The 20,636-nt window shown below is 37.1% G+C and overlaps 1 protein-coding gene across 1 annotated transcript in view; it reads right to left on the reverse strand.

Moving 5' to 3' along the window:
• Positions 1-20,138, reverse strand: part of SLC15A5 (solute carrier family 15 member 5) — a 34,168-nt gene extending 14,030 nt beyond the window's left edge. The window contains exons 1-6 of the mRNA XM_065839640.2: positions 19,769-20,138; positions 18,098-18,320; positions 11,720-11,889; positions 8,013-8,233; positions 5,297-5,483; positions 543-731 (exon numbers count right to left, since the gene is read on the reverse strand). Of these exons, the coding sequence (XP_065695712.1) occupies positions 543-731; positions 5,297-5,483; positions 8,013-8,233; positions 11,720-11,889; positions 18,098-18,320; positions 19,769-20,138 (1,360 nt within the window). The remainder of the gene's footprint in view (positions 1-542; positions 732-5,296; positions 5,484-8,012; positions 8,234-11,719; positions 11,890-18,097; positions 18,321-19,768) is intronic.
• Positions 20,139-20,636: the final 498 nt, after the last annotated feature.

Below are 20,636 nucleotides of genomic sequence, written 5' to 3' on the forward strand. Positions count from 1 at the left end.
CTCCGTGTCAGTGAAAAATGCATAATAATTCTGTAAGTTGTGTCCACAAATGAAACGGGTTAAGCTAAATTGCTTCAGCTTGCTTTGACTGTAGCCTAAAAAGTGCTCACAGACCATAACCACAGTTCAGCTGTCATGTGCATATTTGTTCTGTGTCAGGAAATTAATCATGGAAGATTTCGGGTCAGAATGGACCGCAAGAGATCATCTGGCCCAACCCCTACCTGAAACAGGTGCAGCTTCAGGACTGGCCACACATCCAAGCACTGAGTCCCACTGCTCCACCCATACCCTGCCAAACCCAGGGACATGACCAGGCTGTGCCACCTTCCAGCTAATCTGGAACAGCGTCATTGCTCACTGAATTAGAGTCAGCAAGACAAATTATGCTATTCTGAAGCAGGTAAAGCACAGATCTGCTCATTAAGCCCTGGAAGAAAGCCATTGATAAAATATCAGATGACAGTAATTATTTTGAGGAAGCTGATATAATTCTCTGCAAATCGGGACACTCTTGTTTTAGCCTATTGGATTTTACTTACAGGAAGGAGTTACCAAAGCTTCAGCCACTCCCAGTAGTATGTACTGAGGAGCTAAGTGGAAGCAAGGCATGGAGGAGACCAGGAGAACCTCCTTGGAAAGCATTTGCTCCACCTGAGGGAAGTGCTTTCGGTGTATTTCGGAGAAGCCAGCAACCATCACAGAAAGTGCAGCAGATAAGTGACCTACAACTGGGCAAAGAGGACAGAGAATATTCACCAAAGTTGTAGTTATAGGATTATCATGTATTTAGAATGATGCAAGTCCCAGGAGAACCTCTCTGGACACAAACCTATACCACGAGTCTAACTCTAAATATATGGCAAAGGGACATGAGCTCCAGACATAGTATGCAGAATAAATGAGCAAGAAAAAAAATTTTTCTGAATAGCGAGGTGAGAAAGAACAACAACTTTTTTTTTTTTTTTTTTAAGGTTGGGGACGTAAGAAAGGAGGAGAGAAAGAAGAAGTGGCAGCCCTTCCAAATATCATGAAAGTTTGGGTGGGAAAAAGAGTACCAAGTGGGGGAAATGCTCCTATTCAAGCAGCAATAAGATTCTGAAATACACACATACATACACACTGTATACTTTACCCATTTGTTTTCTATGCAAAAAGTAGGGTAGGCAGTTGAAGTACTATATTTCTAAGGCTTGAGGCCATGGTAGATGTGAGAGAAAATGATCATCAGCGCATATCACACTTCAGGAGATCAAGCATTCCTACATTTTCTCCTTTCCCTCCACTATAGAGTTCTTCTGACCTACTTGGGAAAGTTTGCTGGATAGTGCATTCACTGGACTGTTTAATATTTTAGGATGTGCCGAGCTACATTACTGGAAGAGATAACCTCCCACTTTTTAAGTGTTTACACAGAAACCATTGTACTACAGCTGCCTCCTGCCTTCTTCAGTCACCCTGAAGAAGTATCACTGCATGAACCATAACACGTTTTAATATATTACTGCACATGCAATGCATGGAATCTTCTTGCCTGCCACAGTTATAAGGCATAAGTACTGCACAAGCACAGGACAGAAAAAAACGCACTATGTTTAGCTTTAAAATGAAAGAAATAGCTGCTAAAAAAACCTCAGATGTATTTTCAGTACCACATACTTCACAACACATCACATACAGGATACTATTCATGTATTCTTTCATATTGTTGACAGTATGAAATGGTTGTAGCCTCTCAGAAACAAAACCAAAACAAACCAAAACACACACCAAAAAACCCAACCACCAAGGAATGCAAAGTTTTCAAGTAAGTCTCCCAAACTTGAAACATTTATACTTATGATTCCCCATAAGAAACTTGATCTCACTTCATGACTGGAAATTGTTACAGTTCCTAGATTTGATGTCAACGTTCAAAGGCTTTTTTTTCATTTTATGTTTATAGTATATGAAGTTTGTCTCTTTGGGTTCTGGGACAGAAGAGACAGAAAATTCATATAGCTAAGTGGCCTTAGCCTGATGTTTTTGCATGCATCTGTGTTTCTTCTCTCAGCAGCAAACTCTCACACCCTTCCACCAGCACAGTTTTCCTGCATTTTCATAACTATAAATACCTTCCCCATCATCTAATGTGAGGCCTGGAAGCTGTTTTCTTGTTAAGGCACCTCTGGTATTTAATAAGAGCATCAATGAATTATTGCTTGAAAATTGATGATGAGAGGGAATTTCACAGCATTTTCTATCCAGTGCACCTTATCAAGGTCAGGTATAAAGCCCTCAAGGAGCTTCTTGTAATCTACCAAAGCAAGAATTCTCCTAGTGAAAAATTTTGCTGGTACTAAAGAAAACTCAGGAAGCTCAGTATTACTACACAGTACTATATTTTAAGCATTTTCCTCACTAAAAGCCAAAGCATATTTCTTTTAAGACATGATGTGGCAGAGGAAGAAAGTGGGAGCCACAGAGACCTTGTTTTCCTCCTACCTTCTCTCCCTTTGGCCCTCTTTAAAACAAGCAGTTTGGAATGACCTTCTGAGGCTTTGGTTTTACAGAATAGGCTGTTTTAGGAACACTTGGGGCTTATTCTAGAACAAGGTTGTTTATATTACCTAGACAATCAGGTTGTATTAGACCTTTGTGATTAGGTAATCTCATGTCCTGAGTCAAAAAGCTTTCTTGAAATTCATGCCTGTTCATACCAGAACATCTTCTAGGGATGAAATGGTCATTGTCAACTCCTAAATCACCTGAAATAGACACTGGATTGGAGGCTTGCTTTTGGTGTACTGTATGGAGAGCTATCAACCTCATCAGTCTTGAGCTGAGTAAATCCAAGATTTAAGACATTTCAGAATAATCAGACACTAAGAATATTAGAGCAAGAACTTCTATGGCTCAGGTACTTCAGCTAGAGCTTCTTGTCTGTAGTTGATGGACAGCTACCCAGCAGACATACACCTTAAGTTCTCTGCTGAAGCTTCTGAACCGTTAACTAAACCAAGTAGCATAAGATATATTTTTAAAATCCAAAACAACTATGAAACGGAAAAAACAAAGTTTACCAAATACTCATGTCTTTCCTAAAGAGGTCCAAATACTCAACATAATTGAGTCACAATCTAAATTCATGTTAAGATTTTAATGGTTTTTTTTTTAGATCATACGTAGTTTACAAATAAAACAAAAACTATAGAGAAAGTGAAATAGATTTCAATTTTCATGTAGATCCTTATTACAGAGCAATCATATATTTCAGTACAACTTTGTCTATATGGTTCATCCTTGAAAACTGTTTTTCTTAAGACACTGAAAATTTCCAGAAAACTATTTAAGTTTTGTCTTCTTACAAGACTTGAATTAAAATTTAGTTATAGGCTGGCTTAACACCAACAGTCTATTTATACTTTCAATTTTGTTCCTGAAAATAATGGTGAACCTAATTAACAGTTTGCAAAAATATTGGCACTTAAAGGTCTACCATATTTGCAGCTGTGGTCATATACTTAGATATCTAAAACCATTGCCTCTACTCACAGGTATTTTTATGCCTCAGATAATTTATCACCCCTAACAGGAGGCTATTTTAATAAACAGGACTATTAGGAATAAACCACTGCATATATTCTATTGCTGTTCAATGTAGCAGGATAGAACATTAATACTAACTTGAAATTTCCATGGTTTTAATGAAAATTATTATCTGAATGTGCTTTTTGTGTTTTAATGCAGATGTTATTTTAAAAACTAGGGTAATTGCAACCTGCCGTGTTATATGCATCTGGTTTGTATAAAACTTAATAACACTCTTAATTAGGCTAATTTAGTCAGATTAATACCTCTGTGTTTGTCAGTACTCACTGTGCTGCTTGCCATGGGGCACTGAATTAATAGTAGCACACTGAGAAAATAGTCATTTATAAATATTTTTGTGTGAGGTTTATAATGCAGGCTGGAAGATAAAAAATGTAGGAAGTTTAATGAGAGTATCTATGTATTTAAATAGTTTTAAGTGAATAGAGAATAGAAGCTGCTTTTCTGGTAATACTAGATGTAGCTGGTATCACAGGAGGGTCGCAGAGGATCCCTCCAGATTCTATAATATAAGAGGTTTTGGGTAGGGGATAATTAAAAAAAAAAAAAAAATCGCATCAGTGTCAACAGAAGGGGGCCCAACCTCTACTGCAGCCATCATTACTTCTAGGCTACACATTTCTCTGAAATGACTGCCAATCTGCAAGCCTGAGCTTACAATGTTTACTGTTGAAAACACTGAGACTCACAACAGAGTAGACTTCTTTGTGCCACTCGTCTTATATGAGAAAGAGATAACACTTCACACCTGGAGGTCCCTTTTTGCTTTACTTTCACTGAATGTACAATAAGGTATGTTTCAGTTTACTGTTTTAATAAATAAATTACTAAATGCCAGGGAAATTATCCCATACTAGGTATTCAAATGAAAATTCTCATACTAGAGAGGAAAGCTGTACCTCTCCAAGTAACCTTCCATGTGTGAAATGTTCAGCCTGCTCAGTGGGAACACCAGTCCAGTGATACACATCCATTTGTTTTATGTATTTGTCTGCATGTTTTCTTTTGCTAAAAATACCTATTGCAGACACAGAATTAGATCAGATACTTTGATTTCACTTGTGATGCAACTGCAGAGTCTGGAATACACTGTACTAGTGACAATATTGTTTCCCTCTTATGAGCTGCAGTCCTAATATCAATGCAGTTATAGCAAAAAAATATCGGAAAAACAAAGCCCTTGTTCATAACCTAGTTACTTAAATCCAAACTCACCAGTTTGAGCAACAAACATTTCTCCAGTGTCAGAGAGCAGCTAACTGAAGGATTCTCCCACCCAAGGAAATACTTTCAAAGTAAAGTAACTTTCCAAAAGTTAATATATAAACAAATACATAAAAGACAACGAAGTCAGAGTAAGTCTCAGGACTAAGTGGTTAGTACCATTTCTCTCACCAGTTCTTTAGGATGTCTCCTAGTTATTTGCAAGTCTGTCCCAAAGGTTTTTATTGGTCAGAAGACTTTCAGTCTCTGTCCTACACAAAAGCTATGCATTTTTTCTTCATATCTAGTATAGTTTTTCAGGATTATCTTTTCAACAATTCCTTTGAAACATATTCACTTCTGACTATCATCCCAAAACAAGTCCATCTTCACATTTACAGTCAGAAACAATTATATAGGAACATCCATGAACTACCGAAGTTTCTCTTTCAAAAACAGAATACATATTAAAAGTGTATAGATGCATTTATTTTATACGTACCAATGTAAATAGTTGGAGAATGCCTAGTGTCCTTGGAACTAAAAAGATATGAGTTAATGCATTCCAAAATTGGAACAAGAACCAGTAGTGGCACGATGCTTATCACATTCATTGCTGCAACTGGTAAAAGAAATCCACTGAAGTGCAAGTTGGAATTCATGGTTTGGAGATAATACCCCGAAGGAATCTGTATTAAAGAATAAAACCCCACTCCGTTAGATTACCAGGTACCTTTCATGGATCAGATTTTGATTATATTTGGAAACTTCTCCAAATATTTTCCTTCTGAAGAAGCCACAGTAAACCAAATACCTTCTGATTAAAAGGAATGACCATTCATGATGAAAGCTTTATAGAACATAGAACATTCTTGTTCTGTGCCAGAACTTAACATTTTCCTTCTATTTCATTTGCTCCTGAATTTAAACAAATATAAACAGCAGTCCCTGAGTTTATTTGATCATCCATAGTTACAGCTGTCAGCCATATATTAAATGGTTCTGCCTAACAGTGTTGCACTTCTCATAGACAGGGTTTAACACAACAGAATTTTAGAATAGGAAGATGAAGAGTAACTTTGAACTTCGAATTGTGCTCTCAAGGTAGAAGTAATTTTTAAGATGGTCTTGCCAGTGCATGGCTTTAAAAGATACAGGGAATGAAGATTTGGCCACAGTCTTAGAACCAGTTTAACGTAACTGACAGCCACAGCAGCTATGTAGAGGACTTCCTTTTACTTCTGAGAATTGATAACAGAAGAAAATGAATAACCAGACGAGGAACCCACCAGTTAATCAGTGGCAGTCATCTGCATATGAAATTAAGTAGATTTAAGGCTGTGCCTCACTACAAAAGCAAATAAAATTTAAAAAAATAAAAATCACGACATCTTCAGAGTTTTCAGGATTTTTTTTGTTTGTTTCTTGAGAAAGCTTGGTTAACTAAGCATTGCAATTCCATGTGCAGTAGGGAGTCATAATCCACTCTGTGTTACAGACTGATGGGAAAAAGAAGAAACTTGAAATATTCAGAGTACAGTTATGACATGGCTGGATATAGAACTGCTTTTGGTTTTGTTTGTTTGTTTGGGTTTGTTGTTACTGTTTTCGTTTGTTTGTTTTTCTTTTTTCTCCCCCCCACCCCCTCCCCGGCTATTCCTGTTTTTAGGGAGTTCTGGATTCCTACAGCATTCTGCACAGGTCTTTAACATGACTGGTAATGCCAATTCAAGTAGAATATTACTGCTTTAGAGCTGTCTGAATATTGACGTATAGTTATAACTGAGCTCATGTAGGCTTTCTCATCAATTGTTAAAGTCAGCCCTACTCACTGGGAATCTGTTCAGTCCTAATGAATTACTCAAATGTTAGTTCTTAATAAAAATATTTTCCATCTACATTCCACCTCTAAAAGAAGATATAAATTGTAAAAAGTTGAATAAATGGCAAAAAAGTATGACAGATCAGAATTGAGACAAGTATTGATGGTTCCTTCTTTCGATGGCCTATTGAGAATCACAATTGGCTTCTGAATAGGAATTAAAATATCATCAACATGAACCACAGGCACCAAAAGCTATTAACTTCATAATATGGAAAAAATATTATTAATCTTTCCAAAAAAGGATACTGATCTATTGCCTAATCTAAGAAAGAGCCTTAAACTTATTGAAAACTCTGCCAGAAGGATAAAAATAGTCTCTTTGAGCGCTGCTCAACTTTTAACATTTCTAGATAGATACCTGGTGAATAATATGTGTTTCCTTTCCATTTGGTCATTAATACATAGCCTCGGCCATATGTGTGCATTTGTTGGTTTGAGTTTTTTGTTTGTTTGTTTGTTTGTTTGGGATTTTTTTGTGCTTTTTGTGGGGGGTGTGGGGGAAGGTGGTGGAGGTGGAGAAGGAAGGGTGTACAGGGAAAGAAGAGGAGAAAGAATGATGTGGATGGATGGGAATGCAGGGTGATGGCAAGAAGGAGTGTCAATAAAACAGTATACACTACATATTTGTAAGATTTTCATTAAGCAGCATTTTAACACCACTAAGTAAAAATGAATTTCTGAACTGTTACTTCAATTGCCAAAGGGTTAGCTACCTTGAACTCCTGCTTAGCCAGGATCATCTAGACAGAAATTAATCTGAAGGAATCACATCAACCTAAGTAGCTTCTTGATACATTTACATGACATATATACACTCAGAAGTGCAAAGAACCACATAGCCGTATAGGCTGTGAATAGACTGCTTCCTTCCACAAGTGGAAAACCACCCATTTCCAGTGTAGGTACATCAGCCACATCATCTCACCAAAAGAGGAGGAGATTTTCTACCTCTCCCAAAAAGTGCATGAAGATTTAAGAAATGGAAAAATAATGTTTTTTTTTTCAGAAGAATGCTGAGCCTGAGTCTCTGATAACTGCAACACAGTAGTGTGAGGAGCACAGGACTCTAGCATTAGATGTTTCAGCCAGTAAGGGTTCAGAAAAATGACTAGCAAGCAATCACACAAATTCCTTAATGAGTCTTGACCAAGTCAATTTTACTTATTTCATGAGATGAGAGGATAGAGCAAGGTATATTCTCAGGTAATTCAAACTACTCTGCAATGTTGTTCTGCTGGTCAAGCAACGGTTCAAAAAAACATGCCTAGAGACATAGTAGTTAACACATGTCACAGTATATTTCAAGATTTTTGTTTAAAAGTTGTGTACCCACCTGCATGATACATGTTCTGTATAGAATTTGGAAAGCAAACAACGGGAAGAGCCTGGCAAGCGACTTTGTGCTCTCCACCTGAGTCTCACTGTACTGACCACCATAGTTTTCCTTGGCATGATCCAGCCAGTTTGTCATGCTTCCACTAAAGTAGCGATATCGCACACAGCATGTTTTCAGTGCACTAGCAATTACCCCAAAAGTCGTCAGCAGGGAACTGTCTGCAAACAATCAGAGACACTAGACATTGTTGCATTTCTACTTGCTGTCAAAATAAACAAGACAAGACAAATCACTTTGGGAGGGAAAACACAACCTGATATATTCACCTTTATGTCTCTTGGGGGAGGGGGAAGGCAATAACAATCTGGATTTGTTCCAAAACATTCTGTTTTGGAAGCCAGTTGTTTCACAATCTAATTGTTATGAAAGTAATCCAGCTTGATATCTACAGAGAAAAGTGCTTTTGCTACCAGTTATTTAACACACCACAACAATTTGTTACAGTGGTTGAGCAGGTAAAATTTTGCTTTTGTTTTCTATTGATTGAATGAGGTTAGTTCTTAATTCAAGACAGTTATGAAATATCACATATCCACTGCCATTCAGCAAGGAGAGGGTAGTAGTGAAGTGAGGAGGAAAAGAAGCTCAAATGGGGCCTGATGAAATAAAAGAGTTCTCATGGATACATTTAAAAGCCAAAAATATTATCACAAGACTTCCAGGTAGCATTCTGTGGGAGAGAGGTTTCCAGTCTAGTAGCTGGTGTGTTCAAAGTTGCCCACTGGTTACTGGGTTCAGGAATTGCTAGCTAGGTTCTCAGACTCAGAGGCAATGGAACTAAAACAAGGATAAAACCATTCGCTTCAGGCTTGGGAACGCAGATTCATTTACCTTTAGAAAGTTGCTGATCCATGCAAATAGATGTTATAGCACTTCACTTTTCTGACAGTGTCGAAGCACTGCAATAACTGGGGTGTCTATAAATAAATAGTTTCCAAAAACTACAGTGAACTAAGAAGATGGCAGAGGAAAAAATGTCTCACTACTGTCTCCAGCATGGAAATTCTTTTTTAGAAATCTCCATTGACACCTATTAGAAGCATTTGCTCTCAGATGTTAGGAAAGGGAATTTTATTAGAAAACTAACAGTTAAAACTCTCAGTCAGTATCAGATCAACTCATTGGCAAAGCTAGTAATTACATTATTTAGATCAAGAAGTGATAAACTTTTGCTTCGCTGTATGCTAGAAGTTGAACATTGACAAAGGAATTAAAAGCAATAAAGTGGTATTATTACTACTCTACAAGGGTTTGAAACCAGTGTTGAAACCAGAAGATGCGTAGAGTACCCCACAACAAGACTAGCAGGCAGCTCTAACAAAGCTACAACATGGCTGTGTCCCGGGTTTTTTGATCTAATCTTGAAGACGGCCACAACCATCTCCTTTCCTTGGGAATGGAAGATATTGGGCAGAATCTTCTTACGTACTCTCATTGGAGGAAAAAAAAAAGACTAATATAGACAACAAATCCTGACATTTCACTGCCTTTCCCAATGGATTAGCTGAGGCCCTCTTTAATGTAATTTCAGTCAGCTACCTAGGAAACATTATTTTGTATGAGGCAAAACAGACAACTGTATTACTAAGCTGTGTTTCTCTGCATGGAAATCAAGCTGATAAGATCTAGTAAACTGAGAAGATAAAGCTTCTGGAACTTGTAGTTCAAAAAGCAACTTGGATGACACATAGACCAAATCAATATTTTACCAATGATGTAGTTAGAGTAAGTATCTTACCCCTTCTTTAAAAGAAAACAAAGTCCACAGAACTCCACAGTGGTGAATAGTTCAGATTACAAATCCAATCAGCTCATAAGAGACAATTTTAAAAGCATAAATATTTATACCAGTACACATTGTGTAGATCAACATCATAAACTCTATACTTGTATTTCTAATGCTTACTTCAGAAAAAAAAAAAAAAAATACAGATATTAAATTGCAACTTCCAGAAGACCATTTTCCTTCTCCTTTATATTTCAGTCCTTGGGTGTAATGTTCTGCTACTTTGACCTTGATCTAATAATGAATATCTATGCTACTTAATTACAATAAAAACCTTACATTGCACCCTAGATGGTAGATACACATTTTTTCCTCATCTCTGTTCACCTGCCAGTCCTCAAATTTATAGCAGTGGGAAGACATGCAAATGAAGCCCATGCTTGACAGCTAAACATAATTAAATGTATGATCCATACTTGAAGAGTTACCTTAAAATAAAAAAGGCAGCAGATATAAAAATCATTTAAGGTCACCTATGGATTTGAATTACACTTCTGAAGAATTTCCGTTTCATCATCTCACTGAAAGGTACAAAGTATGTTATCTTTTATTTTCACTAAGGAGATAAAAAACTTTGCAGATATTAGTATAGAGAGTGGCATTTTTCAAAGACTTGGAAAAGATATGATTAAATTGAACAACACTCATAGGGAAAAGCATTTGATAAAAAAAAATCTGCTAGTTTTGTTGATGGCTAAGACATAATCTACAAATTTATGTTATTCCACTTAGCAGAGTTAAACTAGTTGGATGAAAAACTAGAGATTTAGTCCATAAGATATAGACCAGCTCAGGGGCAGATACTAATGAATTTTCTTACTTTCTCAGGTTATAAAATCTGTAGTAAGCTGCAGCAAGCCAGAGAGCCACCATTTGCTCCATAAGAAGCTAGCTAATGTGATGCTAGTTTTTGCAGACCTCAACTGCTCATTATCATGATGTTTTTGGGCATTGTGGAGAGATTGCATTCCTTTGGCTCTGTTTGTTTTGAATAAACCTCTCTAGAGACATCCTCACTATGATATTCCGAGGCACTTGATTAATGCATTCATTCCTTCACTGCTAATATATTTTTGCTTAAATTATATTTATAACAAAAAGACTGAAACAACAACTTGCTTTCAATTTTTGGCTTCTGTTGGAAAAGAATAGCAAGGTTCAGGTACAGCCTTATTCACATCACCAAGACTCCACTGACATTTCTGTGCTTGGCCAATGGAGAAGGGTAGTTGCCATCAAAGACTTTTTAAGATCTCAGGTACCAACTAGTGAGGTCGTAGAAATATAAGAACTTCTGTTTTAAAATATCTCCACAGTCTGCATAGGAACTATTTAGAGTATTTCTAGTTATTTTGAAGTGTGTAAAAACACTTGGTGTTATATAAGGAAGCACATTGAAATAGCAATAAGCATCAGACATTCTGCAAGCTAAAGGCATTATAGAACAACTTTGCTGCTAGTGCATATTACTGTTTCGCTGACTAACCTCATTGCTTGCCTGCTGAGAGTTCAGCCAAAGCAACAGAGCACACTTAAGGGCAACAAACATGGCAAAATCAAGTCCACCAGTCACATGCGTTCAATAACTCTTCCTGCACAGGTAAATGTTTTGACACATCTTGACATGACAGACAATGTATGTAAGTTTCCCAGAGATCAGTTTTTCCTTTTTCAGACTATCTAGAATCTCCAGGTCTCTTTACAGAGGCTGGATGTTGTTTCTTACATACAGACCTCGTAGAGCAAAACCACAAGTAACTCCTACCAAACAGGGCAGTGTTGTGAAAGAACTTTTTGATATGTAAGTTCTGTAAAAATAAGCTCTACAGATATTTTCCAATATATAGTTGACTCTTACCTGTTTTGGGTTTGTAAATCATTTCACCACGCACCATGTGAATTGTGATCAGAGCCATAAGCATGGACACAAATGGGATAAGAAAACCAAGGTTTCTGGCCACAGACTGCTGGATATAAGAAATGGTGACAAAGACAACTGCTGAATTTAAGTTAATCAGCCAGTAAAACCTAGTACACACAGAGAAGAGAAAAGAGTGGAGAGGCTGAATAAAATAAGGCCTTTAAAGATGATTAAAACATTACATTAAAGGCATAGTAAATACAGTAAGCATGGACAGCTTTGGTACCATGCACACACTGATGCAGCAATTAAAACCAAATTTCACTTGGATGCCTCGGTTCCAAGAGGTATGTCACTAAAGTAAGTGTACTAAGGTAGTAAAGCTGAACAAATTATCAGTCTAGTACTGGAAATATCCTTGTGAATCAGACTAATTAAATACATCAACATTTACCATTTACATAGCTAATATCTGATAGCATAAGTTTTGTGTAGGTGTTATCATCAAATCACATACTTCAAGGTTAAGAGAGAAATGTCTTAATACCACTATCCCTTATTAAAGAAATATTAGAACTTGATTTATCAGAAGGAATGACTTTTCCTTTAGTTGCAAGGCTCAGCTTGAAGTTTTCTTGGCTTCTGGAAATATCTTGATAAGGAGGTTCCCCAACGTAATTTGCTCTGAGACTGCCTTTGGCAGTAGAGTTGCTTCCCAAGTAAGTGCTGATCCCCTCCTATGCACAGAAGATATTAAAATAAAAATCACATACTCTTGGAAGCAGATGGTATACCACTAGTGATAGGCCTACTGCAGTTTGGAATCCCTGACAATAGCACAATAAATATGCTTTCAATAATTATAAGGATAGTAAAAAGCAATCTCAAGAAAGAAAAAATGCCAAAACAATGCATTTCCCTGCTAGGATGCAAAAGAATAATTACTTCTTTTCTTTACCCTAACAAATGTATTTATATCTGCACAGTTAGGAGTATATTGTTGCCACATTTTTTCCTTGGATTCTGACTCCTACATAACACATTAAGTCATGAGTTCTCCTAAAACTAAGCTTTCTGCAAAAAGATGGTTAACTGTATAGCTATTTATTAAAGTAAAACTTAAGTTAAACAAAATGTACTGCCTATTCTTCTAGTGCATAGCTCTCTTCTCACAAACACAACTGACTAACTTTTACTCTACCATTCATAATTACAAGTGTTTCAGTTAAAACCCTTTAATGTTCTTTCAAGTTCTGATGTGCTCCCCTTACACTTTTCTTCAGGCCACTTGTGTTGCCTTTTTGCTTTCAGCGGAACTTTAACCAAGGTTTCCCTTAAAACATAACTCTCACACAAAACAGGGATCTGAGGCTACATGGCAGAATCAAATATTCAGCATCTCAGAGTAGAGAGATCAGAATTAGGGAAGACATGCTTTCTTGGAGTCACAGTTTCCAAAAATACTGTCAGGCATCAGTATACTTCATTTGAAGAGTCAGTATCAGTCATTCAGCAATTTTTGCTTAAGATTTGACTCTCTCTAGCAGACTTAACCTTTGAAATTTTAAGTTAAGAATTTTAACTTGAACTAAAATTTCGAGTTCCAAGTTAGCTCTAAAGATGACAAATGTATTTTAAAGAAAGAAGAGGGATCAATAATGGATCAGTACTACCTCAGTATATCACAGATTACATTTTGTAAGCAACTGCAGGAAGAAGTTCCTTCACGTTTGCTGAAACCTAAACAAAGTATTTCAATTTAAAGATGAAATATATATAGTGATACGTAATTATACTGCTTAATACATATTGCTTGAGGAAGCAAAGCTTGCTTTCTTATCTGGTGGCACTTCTGCCTATGCTACTTGGACTGGACTACTTATGTGTCCTAATTCATCTAGAATACCTTTTTAATAATAAAAGAAAAATCTTAACATGTCGTAGAAGACCAGTTACACCTCAACAATCCAGCTCCCAAACTTTCCAGCTTGATGCAGGTCCCATATCAACAAACACAGCAAAATGTTTTGAGCCAAAAATCATAAGAGGGACATTGCAAGTCTGTCTTGACATCTAGGAGAATTCCTCAGTCCCATTTCATTCATTTAAAATTACTTCTAGGTGGCCTGCCATAATTGCCAAGACAAACCATTGCCACATTTTGAGTTACAGTATTGAAGTGCCTACTGTGCTCCCTCCAATTTTTCTGACATTGCCCATTACACCACACCTAGTTAGTGCCTAGAAAGCAAAACCTTTATCGTGACGGAAGAATGGACCTTGGTAATGCTACTCAGGTCTGTTCAGCTGCAAAGACAACACTCTCTCACCCTGCTAAGGGAAAGGAAATGACCACAGGGCTGTGCAGCAGTAGGCATGGGAACATGCTCATGCAACTTGCTTCATAGGACCAAACACAAGGGGCAGAAGAAAAATGACATGATCCACCAGGGCAAACTCAGTGCTGCTGAGAGCCATGCAGTAGTAGCTCTCCTGGAACCATCAAGGACATGCACAGCCGTGAGTTCTCCTGCTTCATGCAGTTCTCTGAAGTCACAGCAAAACATATCGTAAGTTCCAAACAAATTACTGTTTCCTTAAAGTAATTTACATTTTTAGGAAATGATACTCATCAGAATCATGGACTTTTCCTCTCCACTGGAATTATGTTATTCTGTGATGATGCTATAGTTGGAGGGATTCAGTACACACACATGTTGACCCCTGTTCAACTACAGTTTTTGAAAAATACAGTTACACAACTGAGTCAGCTAGAACTTGTGTAGAAGTTTTGAAAAAAGTCCTAACTGACAATGTTTAAGTTAGAAGTTTCAGTAGTTGTTTTACAAACTTTCTAAAGAAGCATGCCTGAGCTACCTGAAGTCCTGACACTCTTCATGACTCTACAACTGTTTCACTGGAAGTAGGAATCTCCAAAGAAAACCCTTGCTTACAGGAGAGTGCTTTTGTTTTTCATCACTGTATAGCAAAGTACGGTAAGACTGAAATATAAAGCTTCCATTCTCTCCCAGAAGTGAGAGAAAACAAACAAACAAACAATGTGTTTTAGCAATCCCTGTGGACCAAACAAGAAAGATAAACTAACTTCAGTGCACAGATCAGAATTTTGGGATTTGCTCATATCATACTCACAGCAGCAGATCAGAACCTACACAAACAGAAACATTTCTTGCTATCTCTCATATAACACAACTACCTAATATTGTAATGTTTAGACTTGCATTACGTGAAGTGTTTGAGAGATTCCAGTAAGGCACAACTGAATTAGTTAAATACATTAAACTGAATATTACATCCAACTCTGCAGGGAAGAGATCCTTCATGGAGCTTCAGCACTCTGAGGTCTCTCCACACTGAGAGCCAAATGCCAATGTGGAAGAATCATTTCAAGAATCGCAGTCCAGATACAAACCTAAATGTTATTGTGACATGCCCATAAATATCTAATGATCTTATCATAACACTTTACAGAAATTTATCCATTGTGATAACTTTAAAGACTGAATATCCAGGTGACTTCTTAGTTTATGTTTACACAATATTAAAAAAGTTTTTGCTTCACATCACAGTTGTGATGAAACTGCTGAATGAAACAATCTGAGACCAAGTAAAATATGGGAAAATATTCTAAAATCGACCTTTTGACACTTTTTGCATTAATTTTGAAGCCTCGGTAGATTTCTTGAAATATTTGTTTTTTTTTTTTTTTTTTTTTTTTAAGCATGCATAGCTTTCAAAATTTAAGTTTCGATTTATCCAAACTCAGACCTAGATATTTCATGTATGGACCAGTATCCAAGCTGTATCTTTTTCTGTACTATGGCTTTGCAGGAGGAGGTTATTTTTTTCAGAATCACTATAGAGTTTTCTGGAAAGAAAAGGTGGGTGGAAAAAAAAACCCAAAGGGATAGAAAAACATTTTTAAAAGTCAAAGTGTGTCCAGGATAACAGCAGAAACTGATCTGCAGTATATGGGAAGAAAAAAAAGGAGGGAAGGAGGGAAGGAGGGAAGGAGGGAAGGAGGGAAGGAGGGAAGGAGGGAAGGAGGGAAGGAGGGAAGGAGGGAAGGAGGGAAGGAGGGAAGGAGGGAAGGAGGGAAGGAGGGAAGGAGGGAAGGAGGGAAGGAGGGAAGGAGGGAAGGAGGGAAGGAGGGAAGGAGGGAAGGAGGGAAGGAGGGAAGGAGGGAAGGAGGGAAGGAGGGAAGGAGGGAAGGAGGGAAGGAGGGAAGGAGGGAAGGAGGGAAGGAACTACTGGTTCCATATTGTCTTCATTTTTTTTTTTTTTAATTATTTTTTACAGCAGATCAGTAAGTCAAGACACAACACTGCTAATTCTCATCTGTACTCAGATTGTACACTTTGCTCTCATTTTCTGCTCCCACAGACAGAAATTTCTTCTCCCGCTGCAAAAATAGTATCAGTCCATAAACTTGACCTTAGAAAAGCAGGCATCCTTGGGGAAACTTAGTCCAGCAGAATCCAAGTCCCTTCTTAATTTAGCATTGATATATTCTGTTTATTCAAAAGGTCAGACTCATAGTTCGTACTAGGAGTTAGAACCAGGCCCTAGATGTGCAAAGCAGTCTTCAAGGACTGAATTAGACAACAGGTGATTACAAGGTCTTTTAACCCAAACTTTAACCCAATAATTCTGACTGTTTAAACAGAACCTAGCTAAGAACACAGACTCTCACTCACCAAGAGTATGCAACCATCTCATTTTATATTATTTTAAAATTCAATTCTGTGACAAGCACCTACCAAGAGAAAATAATTATATTCTGAGAGGTTTTAATGAAATTAAGAATGCTAAGAATGAACCCCCATTTTTAAATCTTGAGATGGCAATGAAATAACCCCTTCTTGGATGCCACCGCAAGAATTATTAATTTTTTTTTAATAGCATATGTGCCTTTCTTGATATTTCCAAAGTCCCAAGAACTGACCCATTCAGATTCCCCTAAGGAACTTTTCATTCATATTATGTCTCCTTTGTAATCAACACTGAGAAATGTCACTTTGATTAAGCACAATTCTGAATGGCTAAGACCACAGTACAATAAATTCTCCAGAGCTATCTTTCAGAACAACTGATTGCTCTCCAGTCTTAATCCCCCAGAGCCTTATTTAATCAAAATGATGTTGCTAATTAAGGATTAAAACTCAGAATAGAGTAAAAAGGAAGGATTTTTGTTCTTTTCTCCAATGGGCAGGTCAAGGAGGCAGAATCTACTCTAAGGAACTAGAGAGTCTCATCTACCTTTGCTAAAGCTGCCTTATTCATTGGAGTTTTGTTTCAATTCAAAACTCTTTCATATTAACATAATTGAAGGAAAAAAAATAGTTAGGAAAGCCATTTCCAAAGGAAGAGAGAGACGATGCACCAAAATCTTCATTGATTCTTCAGCATTGCATTGTCAATATGCAAATGTGCTCAGTTTTGATTTTAATAACCATGCATGTACAGAGAAAGAAAAGGGGGCAGTTTAGAACTTATTTCACCCTGCCTCAAAGCAGGAATCTGGAGGTTCCCACTGTGACTTTTTTCATCCTTACTCCACAGTTTAACCAGAAGGTAAAGATGAATGTATATAGCACCCTAAAGTGCTATAGAAGAGGTGAATAAAGGCAAATACATCATCAAAAACGATCTCCCTGACACACCAAGAGATAAATAATTAACATGAAAAAAAGTTTGAATTTTAAGAATAATTTTAGGAACAATTTCTCCTCAAAATTTTCTTAAAAACTTTAAAATATTCAAACCAATTCACAAACGTCAATGAGTTTATTTAATGCCAAAACTTCACAGCAACAGAGATGAAACAATACAGGAGATTGCTACCACTGAGCTTAGCAGTTAGAGACCACTAGCAATCCCTAGTTCAAATAAATCAGCAGACTCCACTGCTGCCTGTCATTGCTAAATATTTATTCTGATGTAAATTATAATATACGATTGAATTTTGCCACTGTTAATTAGAGAGTAACAGCAAAATATTCTAAAGGTATAACCATGTTAAAGGCAGAACAGTATGTTCCATTTGGTTTTCTAACAGCAACTAGGCTATCAAGCTCATGAGCACTGAGGCAAATCAGTTCATCCTAATTTTAACTGAAAATTTCTTTAGGAAGCCAAAATAGGTGATCACCTACTGGTCCCAGCAAAAGCAAAAATTTAGGAAAAGTTTTTACAGAAATTCTTGGCAACTCTTCCAAAAGTCTAAATGTGTTGCAGATAAAAACAAAACATGAAACCCACCATCTGTAGAATCTGCCTTGTAAGTCAGCAGTGAATTCCAAGGCAATTCTACAGTATCCCCAACAGATATTTAGCTGACATTAAGTTACCAACCAGTTGAAAAAAGAAAGAAGTTCCTTTGGTCCACAGTCCTCAAGGTTGTATGCACTTAATGGACAAACTATAGCTCTTATGCCTCCTATTCCCAGACTAGCTGTGAGTAGTGCAAAGTAGAATATTATTTTCTGCTCCCTTTTGGTTAGTGTATGAAGAATATGTCGTCTGTCAATGTAAATATCTTCAAAGGGGAATGCCACAACAGGTAATAGGGCTGTGCCTAGAATTGGAAAGAAAATTGTTATTTGAAGTGGATTAGAATCAGACTGATGAATAAGACATGTATTTTTTAAGCAGTTATGTTGAAAAGACAGATTAAAAATATCAAAGATACACAACAGAGGAGTGCAAAGAGAGACAGTCTTAATTCTGTGGAGATGCAGAACCTTTCTGGATGCCACCATATATAGTAAGTCAAGACCATTAAGGACCTCCAGGAAAGCTATCTTCTTCTGAAATGTTTGTAAGGATTCAGGTTCTTCAACTAAAGAGCTCACTTTGGAAACGTAGTTTCTCTCACTGGCCCTCCCCATTCCCTGTGCATAGAGAGAAGTATTATAGCTCTACATTTGCCAGAGGGCACCAGTTAAAACATGTAAATTCACCTGATAAACCATCAATGAACAGAAAAAAACCACATTTCATGGTGGAGCATAGCATTTTCTGCATCTTCCTTAAACCCCGGAATTTTAATGAGAATCATAATTTAACAAATTCTCAAAACTTTTGTAGAAAGTTTTATTTTTTTTCTGCTTCAGCTTCATGGAAAATACATGATTTTCAGAAACGTTATGTAGAGAAGCACTGCCATGAATTGCATTTAGCACCTCTAGTCTGCAAGGAAGTCTTTCAAATTTACTCAGCCACAGATTCTGTGAGTTGTAATTGGAGGCTAAAATCAAAATATATTGATGTCTCAACAACATCAACATTAGCCATGACTAAGACTACAACTGTGCATCAAACACTGATACGCTGGGAATGTTTAATGACCTATCTCACAAAAAAAAAAAACCCAACCAGTAAAAAAAGGACCAAACAACAAAAATGTTCCGGCTAAACCAATATCTAAATACACTAAATTCTGTTTGTGCCACCAGTCTTCTACCTTAAGATGTATTTTGAAAGGAAAAGGCAGAAGGAGATTTCAAACCAGAAGCCCATGGGTAAAACACTGGAACATAATCAGCTTCTCTACTTTAGGCAAAGTTGGTTTAAAGTAGTATATGCATATATCTCTACATAAAATAAAATCTCAATACTAACAGTGGGAAAACAGTTTGCGAACTCTCTCTCAAACTATCTCTCTGACTAAATCCTTTCATTTGCTCAAAACACTAGTAACCTTAGATGCTCGTTAAGGGGACCAATTTTAAGAGTTGAGTATCCACGTTCTGAACAGCTAAACCACCTTAGAGGAGCCATGTTTGTGCATCAGCTATCCACAAGATGCACGTGAAAATGTTGCTTAGTCTTATTCAAAGCAGGGCCTCAGAAAAATGCGTACACAAAAAAATTGCAGTGTATTTTGTAGAGGAGAGTAATTAGCTGTTAGAGAAGGTGGCCACAAGGTTGGAAAAAAATGATAGATTTCAAACACAATGCTCAATAATGCATTTCTGCAACAGAATAACCAAAATATGAAATAGCCACCAGGGTGTCACCTACCTAGGAAGTGTAGAAACATGCAGATGCACACAAGCTTGATCCTCCCCACCAGGTATTCAGCAAGCCAGCCAACCAGTACCGGCGTCAACATGGAGGTGCCTACAAAGCACATATTGACGATAGCTGCCTGGTAGTTGCGATAGCCAAGTTTGACAGTGCAGAAAAGGATCATATTGCAGACAATGCCAAAGAATGTGAATCGCTCACACAGCTCCACCAGCAGCACACAAATAGCCTCTTGGAGTTTCTTCTCAGGTTGAGACAAGTTTCCAGCACAGTTGCTTCTCACAGGTAATGGTCTTTGCTCCTTGTCAGCCGTGTGGTTCAAAAGTTGGTTCTCTTGCATCTCTCTTCTGCCTGCACCAGGCATGCTTGTCTTTTTTTGAGTATGACTGAGTAGAGCAGTTTAAGTTACAGGTATACTTCTGTCCTCCTCCACTGTAATTAGCAAACTGGTAAGACTCTCTCTTTGAATTCCACACTTCACTACTACAATTTCTTAGGGCACCCATCACTTTCACGGCATTACATATAGGATCAAAGAGTTTGAAAAAATTAAAGATCTATATCAACATTTCAATTTAGCAACACTCAGGAACTCAGTCTGTTTATTTAATTAATCCATTTAGGGGTGAACAAGATTTTTCCCCAAAATTGTATTACCTGTTAAATTATGTGAATCCAATACAGTATGTGCAACTCAATCCATATGTTAAAGATAAAGGTTTAAATACACAGGAAAGCTAACATTTTCAGCAGGATTCAAATAATAGATCAAGAAAATAATTTGTTTAAAATAATCTGCTATTTTAATTAGGCAACAAGAGAAAAACTGCAAGTAGAGATAAAGAGAAGGATACTTTTTTCC

The sequence above is a fragment of the Patagioenas fasciata genome, chromosome 1 (genome assembly GCF_037038585.1).
Source record: "Patagioenas fasciata isolate bPatFas1 chromosome 1, bPatFas1.hap1, whole genome shotgun sequence".
NCBI lineage: Eukaryota > Metazoa > Chordata > Aves > Columbiformes > Columbidae > Patagioenas > Patagioenas fasciata.